Source organism: Aegilops tauschii, chromosome 3, assembly GCF_002575655.3.
Source record: "Aegilops tauschii subsp. strangulata cultivar AL8/78 chromosome 3, Aet v6.0, whole genome shotgun sequence".
Classification (NCBI taxonomy): domain Eukaryota; kingdom Viridiplantae; phylum Streptophyta; class Magnoliopsida; order Poales; family Poaceae; genus Aegilops; species Aegilops tauschii.
The window spans coordinates 516776082-516796450 of NC_053037.3; the positions used below are offsets into that span (position 1 = coordinate 516776082).

The 20369-nt window shown below is 46.6% G+C and overlaps 1 protein-coding gene across 1 annotated transcript; it reads right to left on the reverse strand.

Moving 5' to 3' along the window:
* Nucleotides 1-386: 386 nt before the first annotated feature.
* Nucleotides 387-2080, reverse strand: LOC109736023 (flavonoid O-methyltransferase-like protein Os11g0303600). The gene is made up of 2 exons (XM_020295236.4): nt 1229-2080; nt 387-1122 (listed from the first exon to the last, which is right to left on the reverse strand). Exons 1-2 carry the CDS (start codon nt 2024-2026, stop codon nt 826-828), a joined length of 1095 nt encoding a protein of 364 aa, XP_020150825.1. The 5' UTR covers nt 2027-2080; the 3' UTR covers nt 387-825.
* Nucleotides 2081-20369: the final 18289 nt, after the last annotated feature.

Below are 20369 nucleotides of genomic sequence, written 5' to 3' on the forward strand. Positions count from 1 at the left end.
GAATAAAAGATCGAATACCCAACAACTATACACACGACTTGTGCTAACAGAAACATATGTAGAAGATCAAAGATACATCATCGACTAACCTTTACCGGATAAGCTTACAAAATATGTCTTCTATTGTCAATCAGTCATCAACATTTCTGAGCGATTCACAAAGGAACAACTTAGATAGCTTCTCGGCTACAACAGAGCTGTTAGAATAGAAGAGTTTTAAGAAAAGAAGAAGAGAGTGCGTAAAGAACAAACAAGAAGAGAGAAGAACACACTGAATACATTCAGGACAAGGATAACCTTTTAGTGCAGACTTGTAACAGAAGCTGTTCATCTAAATATTTGTACCTTAGATAACGGATCCACAAAAACAAATATAATACTTTAGCTTTACGATGTGAATACACACACATATATATATAGGTATTGATATACGATGCAGAATACAAGAAATACAAAGAGAGATGTGCGTATTTAGGCACAAATCGGCGACCCACAATCCGCGTGCCCCGCACCTGCATGCCACAAATCCTCTTCCAATAAAACACACCATACGTACACACACATACACATACAAACACGAGTGCTTAGCTAGGCCCTTAACACCTGGGCTGCTTTGGGCTGTGTTGTGTTCTTCCATTGAAAAGTAAGGCATTGCCCTTATTCATTTTTATTGCACACTACTAAAATACTCTCTCTGTCTTAAAATGCAAGACATTTTCTGACACTATGATCTGTCTTAAAATGTAAGAGACATTGTTCGACAATATGATAGTGTGAGAAAACGTCTTACATTTTAAGATAGAGGGAGTAATTCACACCACAACCTTATGGGTAGACCTCGATGACACTTCGAGCTCCGAATTTCTTGACAATCTTGTATCCGCTGAACCCAGCTTTTGTGAAGATAGCGCTCCAGTCGTCTTCGTCCCGCTGCCGTCCTCTGGTGACCAGCAGCATGAGCATATCCGCCAGCACCTGAGGCTCGTACGTTGCCTCGCAAGAATGGCCAACCACTATGTCAATGACGATCACTTTTCCTCCCTCTTCTCGGGAAGGAATGGACTTTTTGCACTCTGCTAGAATCTTGATGCAATCCTCGTCACACCACCAGTGTAGGACGAGCTGGCATGGACAAAATTTCGTTAGGTTAAGCAATGGATAACCTAGGACACCAAAGTACTAGTATTACAGTACAACCCATGCATGCGCTTGGACCAGCTGGGCCTACCTTGAGCATCACGGCTTGGGCCGGTGGGATGGAATGGAACAGGTCACCCGCGACGTAGTCGACGACCCCATCGCGTGGGGCCTTCTCGATCTTCCGCGGAAGGTCCAGCACGGTGCACTTGACGTGCGGGAAGGCCTCGACGACGGCCCTGGCCGTCGTCCCGTCGCCACCGCAGCAGTCGGTGAGCGACCGGAGGCTGCCGAACAGGTCGCGGCACTCCCGCAGGAGCATGCTCATCCCCGTGTGATCGTGGGCGGCCAGGCCCTCGTGGAACATCTTGTCGGTCTCGGGGTCGAGCAGCGCCATGCTCTCCTCGAAGAGCATCGCGCCGTGCGCGTCCTCGAACGGCGACGGCACCCCCGGTGGGTCCGTGACGGCGACGTCGACGTCCTTCCTGAACCAGTCGGCCAGCCCCAGGGACGCCTCCACGTGGTACCGCGAGGCCACGCCCAGCGCGAAGGCCGCGTGCCCGTCCTGGCCGTCGACGAGGAGGTACGAGAGCGGGGTGAGGGCGTAGCCGCCGGCAGACGCCGCGAGGACGTTGGACGTGGCCAGAAGTCGCAGGAGGCGGCCGAGGAACGGCGCCTTGGACGGAGGGAGCGACAGCGCGGCCGCCAGGTCCGGCGGCGACGCGGCGCCGCCGAGGCGGTGGATCGCGGTGGGGACGCCGAGCTGGATGGCGCACCGGAGTGCCATGGACGTGAGGTAGGTGAGGCTGTGGCGCCACAGGTCCGCCTGCGCCTGGACCAGCTGCGCGCCGGTGGGGGTCTCCATGGTTGGGGCCTGAGCTGCTGCCATTGTTGCGCTTACCCCGTGGGCTGGTGTTTTAGTGGGTGCGAGCTACTCGGCTGCGTGTACGCGCGAGCTTTATATAGCGCGCATTATACTTGGAGAAACTTGGTGTACCATAATGTTTGTCACTATAGAGCTTGATGAAAGCTCAATATACGCTTCGCGCAGAACAATTATTTTTTCACTACGTTCTATAGAGTTTCATCATGTTGCAGATTTCAAGTTTTTGTATTTGCCTGAATGTATTCGAAAGTCGTCTTGTTTCAAAGCATTCATCCCAATGAACACAACGATGTAAATGAATCACAAATTATAATTTTGATTCAATGGATAAATTAGATTCAAACTTTGAAATCAAATGAAAAAGATATGGATGGGTGGAGTATTATCTGCACCACTATATAGTACCATGCGAATAACTTTGAATACCGGTTGTCGGATGAAGCCAATCCAATAGTGAAAAGTTGGCAAATCCAAGCATTGTTGGCAGTTAGGTATCCTATTCACTACATAAGATTTTGCTATGTGTATCATCTAGATGACTCCCTTACTAAGCTTAAGCACGATCACTATATGCACAAACCTCAACGAACCATGTTTCTCCTTTATTCTAGAATATTCCATCCTTTAATACTACCAACTTTTTTCCTTCTAATGGCCTCTTTGATTCACACGAATCTAAAAACACAGGAATAGGAAAAACGTAGAATTAAAGTGTCATGACCTCTTGCAACCTGCAAGAATTTGAATCGAGAGTATCCGATAGCACAGGAAAAACAAAGGACTTCTACCAAGAGGTTTGAGTGGATGGAAAATTTCCTCCAAAATGTAGTACGAATGAATCCCATGGAAAAAAAATCCTAAGGACTTCAATCCTTCAAATCAAACGGCCACCATAGAAAAAAAATCCTAAGGATTTGGATCCTTAAAAAAATTATATGTAGTTCCTTTGAATGAAAGGAGCCTTAAATGAATTTCTATTGCTTCTTTTACTTTATTATTATTAGTGCACAATATGCACAAACACTATCTCTTTATTAAAGAAAAAACAAAAAAAAGTTCATTGCTATAGTAGTATACAAGTACGCATGCCATTCACTTTTACTTTTTTTTTATCAAGGCTTTGGTGTATCTTTATAAAATGATTTATATTTATTTTTCTGCGGGATTAACTACGTAAATATACATCTCATATATCATGCATATGTGGCTCTAAATTTTTATTTTTTCCAGTGTTAATGTGATATGTCATATTCAATCGCACTTTGATCATGAAAGTTTTGAGGTGCAATGCATGTGCATCTTACTAGTATGTGTAATGTGAGAGACAAAGCAGGAGAGTATTGATCCATGCACGTGACCCGCGTGCACGAGAGAATTAATTTTCATGTGGGTGTTGCCGATAGCAGCATGGACACCGATGTAATTTATGCAGCCCATGGAGTGTCGCTGGCAACGCACTAATTAATTATGACTTTGTGTCCCCCCAATAGCTCCAGGAGGAAAATAGTTGATTTCGAGGTGCCATTTCGCTTTCGCGCCAACTAGCATGGAAAATGTGAGGGCAACGTCTTTAGTGTTCGAAATATGCCTTAAAGGCAATAATAAATTGGTTATTATTATATTTCTTTGTTCATAATAAATGTTTATTATTCATACTAGAAGTGTATTGAACGAAAATTTATATACATGTGTGAATACATAAACAACACCGTGTCACTAGTAGGTCTCTACTAGACTAGTGTGACGCCTACAACTTAATCATGCACTAATCATACACGCAAATGCGCACGATCAAGATTAGAGACGCACGGAAAGATATCGCAACACAACTCTAGACACAAATTAAAAATAATACAAGCTTATATTACAAGCCAGGGGCCTCGAGGGTTTAAATACATAAGCTCGAACACAAACGAGTCAGCAGAAGCAACAATATCTGAGTACAAACATAACTAAACAAGTCTGCCTTAAAAAGGCTAGCACAAAAGCAACAACGATTGAAAAGGCAAGGCCTCGTGCCTGGGAGCCTCCTAACTACTCTTGGTCGTCAGCGGCCTCCACGTAGTAGTAGGCACCCTCGGGGTAGTAGTAGTCGTCGGTGGTGGCGTCTGGCTCCTAGGACCCGTCATCTGATTGCAACAATCGGGTATGGGGGAAAAAGAGGTAGCAAAGCAACCGTGAGTACTTATCCGAAGTACTCGCAAGACTTACATTAGAACTATGCTAAGTAGGCATCGGTATCAAAGGAATGGGGCTATATCTTTGGACTGAACTCTAGAAATGCCATAATAGAGGGAAGGCCTAGCCTATCGAAGACTAGCATCTTCAAGCATCTTGCAGCATCAGAAGAGATAAGAGTAACATATCATAATAGTAGTAAGTATGTTGTAACATTCACGCCTAGAGATCCTTTCTCGACTCCCTGCGAGAAAGCAATCCTGGAGCAATCATATCCATTTCACATCTCCTGTATCCAGTTCTAGTTGTATCGATCGGGATACAACTCCGAGCGCCCGTTACCGTGGACGTGACTATTCAAATAGATATACTTTCCTGCAGGGGTGCACCAACTTACCCAACACGCTCGATTAACTCCGGTCGGCCACACCATCAGATCATACCTGGCCTCGGCTGATCGACACACCGTAGTCCTACCTAGGCTCAACAGAGAGGCCAACACGCCGGTCTACATTCTAAGCACGTAGGGGTCTTGGGCCCATCGCCCTTTGCCCTCATGCACGTTGCATGGACGGCCGGGATCATCCCGACTACCTCCTTATACAAGGCAGGTGCTTACGCGGACCACCCATGCGCGTGCCGCTCAATCCCTGACGTCCGAAGAGCTTTCGGCTGACACATACTCCGCAGAGTGCGAAAAGGCCAGAGATCTACTCGGATCACATATCCAAACCGTTAGTGTCTTGGGAGCGCACGGTAACGATCAATGATCCACGATATGTGGTCCCGTCGCTCCATCTCACAGACTTACGGCAAGGGCTAAGAATGCCCGGCCGTGCCAGGCAGAAATCTCGTGGGTACCCTCTAGGTCAACCCGACTTCACATCACTCGTCACATTTCTCTCACGGGTACCCCTCGGGGCAGACCCTACTTGAACATGGTTCTAGGGCAAAGTCAAAGTAATTGTGTGTCCATACACCAAGGGGCATCGGAGGAATCACCCTCAATGGATTCCACTTGTTGTAACCATCAAGGTGAACTTGGAGGAATCACCCTCGGTAGGTTCACTCTTGAAGAGTTGCAAGACAGAGTCGTCATTGGGAGTGGTGAAGGAGGAATCACCTGTTGGGGAACGTAGTAATTTCAAAAAAAATCCTACACACACGCAAGATCATGGTGATGCATAGCAACGAGAGGGGAGAGTGTTCTCCACGTACCCTCGTAGACCGTAAGCGGAAGCGTTATGACAACGCGGTTGATGTAGTCGTACGTCTTCACGATCAACCGATCCTAGTACCGAAAGTACGACACCTCCGCGGTCTGCACACGTTCGGCTCAGTGACGTCCCACGAACTCACGATCCAGCAGAGTGTCGAGGGAGAACTTCGTCAGCACGACGGCATGATGACGGTGATTGTGAAGCTACCGGCGCAGGGCTTCGCCTAAGCACTACGATGATATGACCGAGGTGGATTATGGTGGAAGGGGGCACCGCACACGGCTAAGAGATCAATGATCAACTTGTGTGTTCTAGGGTGCCCCCTGCCCCCGTATACAAAGGAGCAAGGAGGCCGGCCGGCCCTTGGGGCGCGCCAAGGAGCGGGAGGAGTCCTCCTCCTAGTAGGAGTAGGACTCCCCCTTTCCTAGTCCAACTAGGAGGAGGAAGGGGGAAGGAAGGAGAGGGAGAGGAGAAGGCACTACAAAAAAAATACACTTCCGTGATGATACGTGTTTGTCACAGTAGGTCGCGTTTTCTGTCATGCATGTACATCCATGACAAATTTATGACAGAATCAAGATAGTCATACCTGTGCTGTCGTAGAAGTGTTCCATGACATTGCCAAAATTATCATCACGGAAGTGTCCACTTCCATGACGATAAATCGCGCGTCACAGAAGTGCTTTCGTCAAGGGTGAACGACATGTGGCATCCACCGTAACGGAACGCCGTTAAGCTATCGGTTCGGATTTTGGATCCGATAACCCGTTAACAGCCACGACCAATGCCGATTTTCCACGTGTAAAATTCTCATTGGCTGACGGATCCACGTGTCAGCTCCACGTTGGCACATGTGTCACTCATCCAACGGTCGAGATGGGCCTATGATATGTTGACACGTGGACCGGCCCAAAAGTGGCCCACAAAGTTTAAATGGGCCGGCCCAACCGAAGGCCCATAAGATTTAGCGGACCATAATGGGCCGGCCCAGCTAAAGGCCCACAAAATTTAGCGGACCATAATGGGCCGGCCCAGCTAAAGGCCCACATGATTTTACAGACCATAATGGGCCCGCCCAGCTAAAGGCCCACAAGATTTTGCGGACCACAATGGGCCGGCCCAACTAAAGGCCCACAAGATTCTGCAGACCATAATGGGCCGGCCCAGCTAAAGGCCCAACATTCTCTGTCAAATCGGCCCGTCAACGGCCTGTCCTAAACTTGTCATCAACGCGGCCCATGGTCACTTCTAGCCCGTTAACAGTCCGCTAAGTAATTGGGCTGAATTACGGCCCGGTGTATTTCCGGCCTGTTAAAGGTCCGGCTTCATTTGGGCCCATTTACAGGCCATCAAAACTTTCGGCCCATAAACGACCGTGAAGGATTTGGGTCATATTCGGCCATGTCTGACATTTGGCCTGTTAGAGGCCCACAATAGCTTTGGGCCACTTTCGGCCTGTTGTCATTTTCAGCCTGTTAACGCCGGACGTAAACCATGGGCCATATGTGGCCCAACGTCATATCAGGCCCATTAACGACCCATATAAAAATGATGATAATCTAGCCCGACCGAAGTTCCGGCCTGTTAAAGGCCCGTGTATTAGGTCGGCGCATTTACGGCCCGTCCGAATTTCGGCCTGTCAAAGATCCGCATCGTAAATGGGCAACCATTTCGGCCTGCTAAGTCTAGTGGGTTATTTGGCACAATCAGGGCCCAATCTCACTTTCGGTCTATTAAAGTCCCATGTTTTTTATGGGCTCGAGATATTTACACCTGTAAACGGCGTATTTTTACTGAGGGCCCAAATTATGTTTAGGCATGTTAAAGGCCCACTATGGGCACAGGCCTACCAGAAAAATATGAAAGCTTATGCTGATTTAGGCCCAGATATTTTTAGTGGGCTACATGCCAATTTCGGCCCGTAATCGTTTTTAGCCCAATTGGAATGGGCCCGACGAATGTTGGCATGTTGGGCTCCTACGAAGCTTTCGGCCGAATACATTACTAAGATAAACCTACACTATACAAAAATAGCGTCGTAATTACTGCAGCCTGAGGCAGCATCATAAATGTTGTATCACAACAAAATAAATTCCAACTATACAACAAAAGGCCTGTTGGCATAAAGTTTACAGTCCTTCCAGATAAAAGCACCATCAGATGTATAGAAGCACATATCATTTGACCTGAGTGCTAATGTTTCAGGCTGTAGAATCTGATGGAGCAGCACGATCTCCACCTTTTTTCCGCCATTGCTCTTGAACAACGAAGCGAATGTCTGATAGTCTGGTTTCAAAACCATTCATATCTTGACGACATTTCTCAACCACTATTCTTGTTTCCGAAACAACGTCCATTAGGGATTGGACTTGTGTCTGGAGCACAGATATATCACTCTGTCTAGCAGGAAAATTTTGTTCAGTAGGCGATTTGGACGAGCTTACCTTGACAACCAACCCAGAATTACGCAGGAAGGTACTTTTTGCACTGTTAGTGGAGAGATACTGACGCACTGCAGCAAGAGGTGACATTGTGCCTGTAGTAGCCTCGTCACCTTCAGGTGGTTGTGGCTGTTCAATCATTTGTTCCATAGCTTCCTGAAAGTTTGAACTTGTAGATTAGTGTACCAGATAAGTTACTAATGAGACAAAAACAAACAAAGTAGGTTAAACGTTTATACATAACTTATTTTGGTGAACTACTGTAATACATTAGCATGTATTGTAGTGCCAACTACATAATAAAATCACTTTCGGAACATATGTCCATGTAGCATGCCTACTGTATTATCTATTTCCTCACATTCGTTGACATCTAAGGATAAAGAGACATGGTTTAAAGTAGGATGAACATAGTATGACATCATTCATATCATGGGCAAACAGATATAAAACAAACAGGCTATTTTATCATTGTGTGCGCACGTGAACATAACAACTAGATTACAGATCAAGACCAAAAGAATATCCTTCATCTCTTTTAAACCATGTAAGGTGAAATGATACGTTAAGACAACTGTGAATAAAAGTGAACAGAGTAACTGACATTGGTTGCAAACCAAGTAGTTAAATGAACACATCACAGTACCAATCAGTTCAAGGCAGGAGGAGTAAGGACTTACAACAGCGGCTTGAACTGGTGTGCTCATGCCCTTCATCTTGCTGGTGTGGCAATCCTTGAAGATTTGCACTGCATTCGGTTCAGGTTCTTTTTGGTCCGGACGGGCTTTCCTCTGTATTTGGAACAAGTCAATATAGATACGATAATATGGCACAAAAAAAGAAGGAAGTAGCAGCTATTTACAAGAGCCTCGCAGTGTGCAATATATCTACGAGATCCTGTTGTCTGTTGGAATTTCATTTTAGAACGGTTGGTTTTGTTCTTCAAACAGTTAGCCTAGAAGAAGATACACTTGTAAGACACATACATAAATACAAGTTCAATATGTGGTCTGATCAAATACATATAGCCTACCTGATACTTTGGATCAGACCAGTGTTTAACGAGGGTTGTCCAGTCTTCATCTGTAATATATTCCACTGGAGATGTTTGGGCAATTTCATTGTTAGCCTTGCCTTCAAAGTGAGATTTTCTAAGGTGGTACCGATACTGTCGCAGAGCAGACTGAAAAACATGAGTGCATGCTTGTTTAGTTGCATCATCTTTCGGATCCAACTTGAACCTCATCTGTTGAAAAAAGAATGTGAGTCTTATTAGGAGGAAGCTAGAAAGTATGGGACAGAGCAAGACAATATTACTAATTGCGATGAATAACATTACTTACGGATAAATGGTCAAGGAAGGTGTTAAACTGGGTATTGTCTTTCTCATTCCTGTACTGGATCCACGTTGGGAGGATACGTGCATGACACCTAACGGCAACGGCTGCCTCTGATACTAACTTGGCTGAATCTGTAGCATCACGTGGCCTTTTTAAACCTGCCTCAAAATGGATCTCCATTCTTCCTCCTTTAGATTTTGTTAATCTGTCAAGCATTATCCCTGATGTCTGTTTCCGCTTGCACCGTGGTGCTAGTTCAGCAACGAATATGGAAAGTGTTAGTGTACATCAAACTGTGAGAGTACATATAAAGGAGCATGCAACTGCAACTTGACTCGGTCAGGTACCGTCTTGGTGTTGATGCTCATGAGGTTCATCTGATCCTGCCAAGTCCTGTTGTGTCAGCAGTGCTTCGGAAGTAGTGTTAGGTGTGAAGGCAGCTTGGGAACTGGCCAGTTCCGGAGCAAACGAACGAGTAACTGGTTGAGATGCTGGTATAGTTGAAGCGGATGCTGCAGCTGGTGGAGCAGGTGATACTGTGTTTGTAGATTTAGCCGGTGGACTTGGACCTTCTACTGCACTATAAGTACCAGCAGAATCTCGACGGCAGAACCTTTTCCGTTTCACCCGACGAGTAACAACACTCCCTACTATATTATTTTCCTTGCTCTTTTTTGACTTTGCCATGTCAAGCTGTACCCACAACACAAAAGAATAAAATCACTCTTCAGAACTCATTGATGCATGATACAGACAAGCAATACTTTGATGTAAGACAACCGTATGAGGATGGAATATGTAAGAAAAACAGGACGACATGACATATTCACAACTACAATGTGCAAACTAAGTAGAAGGATTTTCAAGAAAATAGAAGTAATGCAAGCTAGACACCATATGAAAGATGCAACCAATATTACTCTGCCAAATTAAAAGTGTCTTGTCATAAGTGGCAATTCGAAAAATTAGAAGCAGTACAACATAGAAATCAATGCAAGATGCAACCACTATCAAACTGCCATGTTAAAAGCGTCCAATCATGAGTGACTGATGCGGGATACACAACAACAGTACTTTGATGTAAGAACATGGTATGATAGATAGATGCAGTGTATTCTAGACACAGAAAGCCATGTCATATGCACATGTATAACGTATAAACTCAGCAGGTGCAATTTAATCAAAATAGAAGAAATACAGGCTAGACAACATATGCAACATGAAACCAATTATCACATTGTCAACTTAGAGCAAGCACCTGCGATGGTGGAGTACGGGAGATGAACTCATCATGTAGACTTGGGACTTCAACTTCATTAGCAGTAGCAGTGGCAAATCTAGAGAGTCTCTGTTTGCGTCGGTGCGGAGGACCACCAACATCCCCTAACTTACTCTTTTCCTTCCTATTTTCTGATATTGCCTTATGAAGTCAAAACCACAAGAAGATGAATAAAATTAGCTCTGCATAACTGGTTGATGCATGATACAGACGAACACTACTTTGATGTAAGGCAAGCGCAGGATAGGAGGATGGAATATACAAAAAAAGACAGCGTTTCATATTCACACGTACGATAGGAGGATGGAATACGTATGAAACAGTAAGCGGAAGGCATTTCAACAAAATTAGAAGAAATGAAAGCTAGGCACCATATGAACATGCAACCAATATCACTCTATCAGGTAAAAAGTGTCTCGTCGTAAGTGCCATTTCAAGAAATTAGAAGCAGCACAAGCTAGAAGACAATGCAAGATGCAACCTACATCACAGTCCCAAGTTAAATGTGTCTTATGGGTAAGTGATCGTTGCAGGTATAAGTTGTAAGCTACGCAGATGCAATTCAACATAATCAGAAGCAATACAAACTAGACATCACACGAAAAACGCAACCACGTATAACAGTTCCAAGTAAGAGCAAACACCTGTGATGGTGGAGTAGGGGAGATGTGCTCATCATGTACACGTATGTTCTAGAAACAGGAACACGTGTCATATTCACAGGCATTATGTGTAAAGTAAGCAGATGCAATTCAAGTTAGAAGCAATACAAGCTAGACATCATACGCAACATGCAACCACATATAATAGTGTCAAGTTAGAGCAAGCACCTGTGATGGTGGAGTAGGGGAGATGTGCTCATCATCTACACAGCTACGTTGACTGTCCAGCCTTGTGTTGTCTTGCGAATCTTGTTGGGAGGATGGCGGAGTAGAATCTGTAGAGACCCCCTGTTTGAGTTGCTCCGAAGGACCACCATCATCCACTGCCGGACTAATTTCCTTCAGCTGTAATAATTTTGCATTGTGAAGTCAAACCGATAAGAAAAAGGAATAAAATTCGCTCTTCAGAACTCATTCATGCATGATACTGATGAACACTACTCGTATGAAAGGCAAACACATGATGCGAGGATGGAATATGTAAAAAACAGGATGGTGTGACATATTCACACCTATGATGTGGTAACTAAGCAGAAGGCATTTCAACAAATTGGAAGCACTGCAAGCTAGACACCATATGAAAGATGCAACCAATATCACTCTGCCAAGTTCAAATTGTATGGCGTTTCAACAAATTAGAAGTAGTACATGCTAGAAATCATATGCAAGACACAACCAATATCACAGTGGCGACTTAAAGGTGCCTTATCATAAGTGACTGATGCGGGATATGCAAGAATAGTAGTCTGATGTAGAAACAGGAACACATGTCATATTCACAGGCATTATGTGTAAAGTAAGCAGATGCAATTCAACAAAGTTAGAAGCAATACAAGCTAGACATCATACGCAACATGCAACCACATATAATAGTGCCAAGTTAGAGCAAGCACCTGTGATGGTGGAGTAGGGGAGATGTGCTCATCATCTACACAGCTACGTTGACTGTCTAGCCTTGCGTTGTCTTGCGAATCTTGTTGGGAGGATGGCGGAGTAGAATCTGTAGAGAACCTCCATTTCAGTTGCTCGGAAGGACCACCATCATCCAATGCCTTGCCAATTTCCTTCAGCTTTATTGATTTTGCATTGTGAGGTCATACCGACAAGAAAAAGGAATATCATTCGCTCTTCAGAACTCATTCATGCATGATACTGACGAACACTACTCTGATGAAAGGCAAAGTCATGATACGAGGATGGAATATGTACGAAAAAAATGGACGGCTTAACATATTCACACCTATGATGTGGTAACTAAGCAGAAGGCACTTCAACAAATTAGAAACATTGCAAGACACCATATGGAAGGTGCAATTAATATCACTCTGCCAAGTTAAAACTGTCTCGTCATAGGTGGCGTTCATCAAACTAGAAGCAATACATGCTAGAAATCATATTCAAGACACAAACCAATATCACACTGCCAACTTAAAGGTGTCCCATCATAAGTGACTAATGCAGGATACACAAGAAGAGTAGTTTCATGTAAGAACATGGTGTGATAGACAGATATAGTATGTACCAAAAATAGGAAAGCGTGTCATATTCACATGTATCATGTGTAAGCTAAGCAGATGCAGTTTACACTAATTAGGAGAAATACGAGCTAGACACCATATGCAACATGCAACCAGATATCACACTGCCAAGTTAGAGCAAGCACCTTGGATGGTGGAGTAGGGGAGCGGAGACTTGGACCTTGTAATGCACTATCAGTACAAGGAGAATCGGTACAGATGCTCCGTTTATGTTGCTGCAGAGGACCACCATCATCGCCTTCCTTACTCTTTTCCTTCCTCTTTCTTGATTTTTCCTTGTCAAGTCAAACCCACAAGAAAAAGGAATAAAATTTGCTCTTCAGAACTCATTGATGCATGATACTGACGAACACTACTTTCATGTAAGGCAGCCGCATGATAGGAGGATGGAATATGTATGAAAAACAGGACGGCGTGACATATTGACATGTATGATGTATAAAGTGTAAACTAAGCACAAGGTGCTTGAACGTGTTAGAATCGATGCAAGCTAGAAACCATATGAAAGATGAAATCAATATCACTCTGCCAAATTAAAAGGGTGCCCTAACAAATGTATTTGACCAAATTAGAAGCAATACATGGCAACATGCTAGAAATAATATGCAATATGCAACGAATAAATGTGACTTATCGTAAGTGATTGATGCAGGATACAGAAGAGAGGTAGTTTCATGTAAGAACAAGGTTAACACATAGATGTAGTGTGTACCAAAAATAGGAAGGCATGTCATATTCACAGGTATAGTGTGTAAACTAAGCAGATGCAATTTACCCTAATTAGAAGCATTACAAGCTAGACACCGTATGCAACATGCAACCACATATCACACTGCGAAGTTAGAGCAAGCACCTGTGATGGTGGTGTAGGGGAAGTGCGGTCTTCAGGTACAGAGCTACGTTCAATATCTTCATTTAGGCTTGCTGTTTCTTGAGAATCTTGTGGAGAGGATGAAATTGCATTCTTTATAAGAGTATTGCGTCTCATATTAACCCACGCGCGTGACTGTCTCATCATAAGCGATAGACACAGGATACACAAGAACAGTAGTTTGATGTAAGAACATGGTGTGATAGGCAGATGTAGGATGTACCAAAAACAGGAAGGCGTGTCATATTCACATGTATAATGTGTAAGCTAAGGAGATGCAAGTTAACAAATTAGGAGCATTGATGAGGGATACACAAGAAAAGTAGTTTGATGTAAGAACATGGTTAATAGAAAGACGTAGTATGTTGTCACGCCCAATATGCAACCCTATCCGAGAGGAACTCGACGGTCCCACCAAGGATAGACCCGCATATTGAAACGCTTTTGCAAGGTGGATATCGTTACATGAACATTACATAATAGACAAGGATACATACAAGAGGCATACAAATGCCGCAAGAATACATCAACACATCAAACAGAAGATCAAACATCCGACTACGGATGAAACACAAACAGAAACTCAAACGACATCCACCCGGCTAGCCCAGGCTGCCGACCTGGAACCTATCCCCTGATCAAAGAGGAAGCAGAAGAAGAACTCCAAAACAAGCAAGCACCGCTCTCGCGTCATGATCATCGCATAACCTGCACCTGCAACTGTTATTGTAGTAATCTATGAGCCACGAGGACTCAGCAATCCCATTACCATGGGTATCAAGACTAGCAAAGCTTAATGGGAAAGGAATGGATAGTGGTGAGGTTGCAGCAGCGACTAAGCAAGTATGGTGGCTAACATACGCAAATAAGAGCGAGAAGAGAAGCAACGGAACGGTCGTGAAACTAGCAATGATCAAGAAGTGATCCTGAACTCCTACTTACGTCAAACATAACCCAAAAACCATGTTCACTTCCCAGACTCCGACGAAAAGAGATCATCACGGTTACACACGCGGTTGATGCGTTTTAATTAAAACAAGTGTCAAGTTCTCTACAACCGGACATTAACAAATTCCCATCTGCCACATAACCGCGGGCACGGCTTTCAAAAGATAATACCCTGCAGGGGTGTCCCAACTTAGCCCATTATAAGCTCTCATGGTCAACGAAGGATATTCCTTCTCTCGAGAAGACCCGATCAGTCTCGGAATCCCGGTTTCCAAGACATTTCGCAATGGTAAAACAAGACCAGCAAAGCCGCCCGATGTGCCGACAAATCCCGATAGGAGCTGCGCATATCTCATTCTCAGGGCACACCGGATGATCAAGACGTCGGGTTGGCATAGACCTTGGTTGCCCAGGGGGCGCTGGACATCGCTCGGTTTGGACCAGCACTCGTAGAAGAACTAGCCCCCCGGGGGGGGTGGTAAATAAAGATGACCCTCGGGCTCCGGAAACCCAAGGGAAAAAGGCTAGGTGAGGCAAATGTAAAAGGTTGGGCCTTGCTGGAGGAGTTTTATTCAAAGCAAACTGTCAAGGGGGTCCCATAAATCACCCAACCGCGTAAGGAACGCAAAATCAAGGAACATAACACCAGTATGACGGAAACTAGGGCGGCAAGAGTGGAAGAAAACACCAGGCATAAGGCCGAGCCTTCTACCCTTTACCAAGTATATACATGCATTAATTAAATAAGAGATATTGTGATATCCCAACAAAGTTCATGTTATCCATGTTTCAACATGGAACAACCTTCATCTTCACCTGGAACTAGCAACGCTATAAGAGGGGCTGAGCAAAAGCGGTAACATAGACAAACAACGGTTTGCTAGGAAGGGTGAAAAGGTTAGAGGCTGACATGGCAATTTGGGAGGCTTGATAAACAGGTGATAGGTAGCGCAACATAGCGATAGAACGAAGCAACTAGCATAGCAATGATAGTAGTGAGATCCAGGGTAACGGCCATCTTGCCTGAAATCCCTCTAGGAAGAAGAACGAGTTCATGAAGAAGATGAAGCCACGAAGACGAACCAAGCGTAGACGAACGAATCCTCACGATCGCAACGAAACAGGAACTATCGAGAAGAAGCACAACCGGAAAGAAGCAAACAACAAGGTAAACACACAACACATAGACATGGCATGATGCGCAACCAAGCATGATGCATGACAAGGCTATAAGAAGCTACTCAAGGCAAGAGATGATGCATACAAGAGCAACACATCAAAGCAAGTTTAAATGAGGCCGGAAACAACATATAACAAATCCGATAGGTCCTCATATGCAAATTTCGAAATTGGACCAGAACTGAATAAACCTTATGTTCAAGTTGTTAAACAGCAATTTAATATGCACCAAGATGATCTACAGGAAATTCTAGTCAAGTTACATATAAAGTTCATTTAGTTCGGAGATACGACCTAGAAGATATGGGCAAAACAAGTTAAACATGGCATTGATGCAAAATGCATTCAAACATCAAGCAAACACCTCAAAACAAGGATGCAACATGATATTATGAAACTACATGCAATTCTAAGCAAGTTTCATATAGAGCACACTCAAAACGGAGCAACGGTGCAACACATACACTCCAAACAAGATATAGCAACAATCTGTCCAAAACAGCAACTAGGCATCTTGCAAGCATCAAAACAATATGCTACAGCACCCCAACATGATAACAAAAGGCATGGACATGATGTATAGGTAAAGCATTACAAAACATGAACACTGAGCTAACTCCAGAAATCACTAGAACATGCTAAAAAGGACATGACAAGATTGCATATAATAACAGTGCACAGACTTGGCAGAAAATCACTAGACATGACAGAAATAACATCAGGTTGCAATGTTTAGAGCTAGCAATCAACATGTTACAGCAATCTATCATGGCAACAAAAGGCATGCCATGATTCTACTCAAAGCATAGAACAGAAGTCCCTTACTGAACATGAGCCAAAAAGGCACAGAAGATATGATGTCACCCATGTAAACATGGCAAGTGATATGACAGATTCAGACAGTGAAAATAACAGTACATGGCAGAAACAACGATAAGTAGGCATGTTGGTGAGCTTGAACCACTCACCAGAGAGCAATACATGGCATGACAAGGTGCCCAACAGTAAGAAGACATATTTATGGAGATAAATATGGCAATAGCATAGCCATAGGGTGCATGGATCACTAGAAAAACACATGGAAAAACTGAACTTAAAGTTAACAGGCTGACAGCAACGTTATTTAGCAACTTGAGAGCAAGATTATAACAAGCTACAGCAGTCCATAAATGCAACCAAGGGCATGGATGGAAAGATCATAACATGAACAACAAAACATCCTTAGTGAACATCTCCAGATTATGCATAGAACTCATGGTAGCAGCAGGTTTACATAGCAACAAAATATAACAGACTCAGACTTGGCAGAAATCACTCACAGAAATCAGCAACATCACGGAGGCTATTTTGCAAGCTTGTGATAGTCACCACATAGCTCACAAAAATACAATACAAGCACCTATGTAAAGATGTCATGTTGTAGTTAAAAACACATGTAGTGCTCATGCTCATAGGATACACACACAAAATGCAATGAAAAAGACAAATCATCAAGTTATAACAGTTTCAGCAGGTTAATATCATATAACACTCTTGCAACGATGATTAGGGCATCAAGATAACCTCAAACAAGCATGGAACAATGGAACAAAATGAAGAGCATCTCATGATGAACATTTTGACATATTACACGCACAAATCGAAGCAATATGCATGGATTATGGCAGGTCAAAGAATGCAACATAACATGAGTTTCTGGGGACTTGGCAGAAAATATACCCTGCGAAAATGTGGACGGGACGGTGCGGGACGGAGGGATACGGGGACGAGGGCGCGCGTTTGGTTGAAGGTACCAGGGGATCTCGTCCCGATCCACCGGATCTCGCCGGAGAAGACGACGACGGTCGGAGTTCTCGCCGGAGTTGGCGGGGACGAGGCGGCGACGACCCGGCAGCGGCGCTCGCCGGCACGGCTGCCGGTGGCGGGACGACGGCGCAGCGGCGGCGCACGGCGGAGCCGGTGATGGGAGGAGGCGGCGGCGAGTTGAGCAGGTCCGGCGACGGGCGGCAAGGTGCGGCAGCGCTCGGGGCTGCCGGAGGAGCTCTGGCGCGGCGGCGGTGAACTCCGCGGGCGGCGGGGCGACGCGGGTGGAGATCCGGCGAGGCGGCATGGCGCGGTCCGGTGACCGGCGGCGGCGGAGAGAGAGGCGCGCCGGCGGGCGGCGCTGGCGATAGGCGGCGGGGGTGAGGTGAGGAGGCGACGGCGGCCGCGGGGCACGGCTCGGGCCCAGCGCGGGCGGGCCGGCCGTGGGCCTCGCGGGGCGCGGTGGAAGGCTGCGACGGCGGGGACACGTGGCGAGGCCGGATTGGCCGGGAGTGGCGGCGGTGGACGTCTGGCGGCGGGTCGGACATGTCCGGTGGCGTGGAGGGGATTTGATCTATGGTTAGGGTGGATTTGATCCGAAATTCGGGGGAGGGGTGTTTATATAGGTAGAGGGAGCTAGGAGAGCCCAAATGAGGTGCGGTTTTCGCCCACACGATCGTGATCGAACGACCGAGAGCATGGATGGGGTTTTGCTGGGCTAGTGGGCTGTGGTGGTGGGGTGCTGGGCTGCAAAGAGAGAGGGGTTTCGGGCTACGCGGTTAACCGTTGGGGCATTAAACGACCTCCAAATGGAACGAAATTTGACGGGCGGTCTACCGGTGATATACCAAGGCCACTCGACAAATCTCGGCCCATTCCGAGAACATTTTTTCTCCCACTCACGAAACAAGGTCTGAGAGGGGCGACAGGCGCGTGTGGGAGTGTCGGATCGTGTTGAGGATATAGACCTTAGAGTCACCCGCCAGGAGGGGCCGGGTTACTCGTAGGGTCGTTGCCAGAAGCCCGGGAGCCGAGTTTCAAGATAATGGGCCAGAGATGGGCTGAGACCCGGATATGGCTTAAATCCCGTAGTTATCATCATTGTTATAGTAGACTTGTAGTGTAAGGCAAGTATTGTTTAGAGTCCGAGCCGGACGCTCTTATGAGCCGGCCGGGACTCTAAGGGCTGCTGGGCGTCAGCCTCCCTATATAAAGGGAGGACCCGGCAGCGGCTTAAGGGCGACACCAACCTCATCGAGAACCGGGCATAGCTGTTTAGCTCCCTGGCGATCGTAACCCTAATCAATAACACCTCGAACTGGACGTAAGCTTTTACCTTCACCGTAAGGGGCTGAACCAGTATAAACCCTCGTGTTCCTTGTCCCGCATAACCCCTTCAAGCTTCCTAGTTGCGATGGCTCCACGACTAAGTCCTAGCTTAAGGACATCTGCCGTGACAATTCCACGATAGTTGGCGCCCACCGTGGGGCTCGCGCACGGTGGATTTGAGTTCTTGAAGGGCAGCTTCGAAGGGCTCAAGGGGTACGCCGTAGGCCGGATGACCAAGAGTCGTCGTGGCAAGCTCTACATCGACGACAGGGACTGGGGCCCCGACGCCGGCTCAATTGAGTACGGGTACCGGGTCCCCTTTGGCGGAATTCATGTCTTCATTGGCAAGGTTGGTGAGCCGGGCCCCGAGCCGGATCTCTGCGCCGATCTCGTTGAAACGGCTCAGCACGCACGACCCGCTCGGGCCTGGCCTGCCTTAAGGCGCGCTTTTGTGGGATGCATCCATGGGAGGCCCTCTGATCCTTCCGGGTCTCGTGATGAGGCGGCCGCCGGCTCTGACGGCGAGTCGGCCACCGATGAATCAAACTCGTTGTACCAACTCCAAGATAGCAGGCTCATGGGTTGTTCCGATGGCGACAGTATTCCGGACCTTTTTGAGCCGCCAAGTCAGGTTGGAGTTTTTATGGCCGGTGCGCAGCCTATTCAGAACCCCGCTGCTGGAACGGGAAACCCGGTGCCTTCTCCGGCCCAGGTGCTGATGGATCTCACGGACAAGATGACGGCCCTGTTAACCGCCACGGTCGACCCGGCGGAGCAAGCTCAGCACGATGCGGAGGTGGCACAGTTAAAATTAGATCTGATAAAGGCTAAAGAGGATCTTGCAGCGGAAGGAATCAGGCTGGCTGCGGAGCGGGCGGCCCTCGATGCCCGGACTCAGCTAATTCAGGCGCAGTCCTTCCAACTCACGATGGACCAGAACGCGGCCAACGAGGTTATGAGAAGGAGGCATCAGAAGGCCCAGTCTCGGCTCCCGCCGGTCTACGATCCACACAATCTCTTTAACACGCCGGGTGCAGGGTCTAGTAACCCGCCAGGAGTCATTGCGCCCGGGTCTGGGCCCCTTATTCAGCCACGAATGATGGGGCCTCCCCAGGTGCCCCCTGCCCCGCCTTAGTATGTGCCAATACCCCCGGGTCATTATGATAACCCGCTAGAGAACATGGTGGCCGCAGCAGCACGGCTGGCGGCTCTCCCCGTTGACGGCGATTCTCCGGCGGCCATTGAAACCCGCCGGGTCAGGGAACTCCTGCAGACGGCGCTAGCACAGCAAGAGGCGTACTCCTACAGCCGGGACAGGATCCACTCAACCCCTCGTCCAGGCCAGAGCTCGAGTTACAGCCGGCACATGGTCTCAGCGACCGGCTCAAGTAATGTCCGACGCCACGACCCGCCCCCTGGTCATGGCCCGGCTCATAACGGAGCCTTCTACGCAACAACCCAAGCACGGCAAGAGGCGGAGCAGGCACCTCAATTGACGGCTTACCAGACCCCCCCGGCTTATCCGACGACGTCCGTTGATGTAGGAATTTCTACCAGG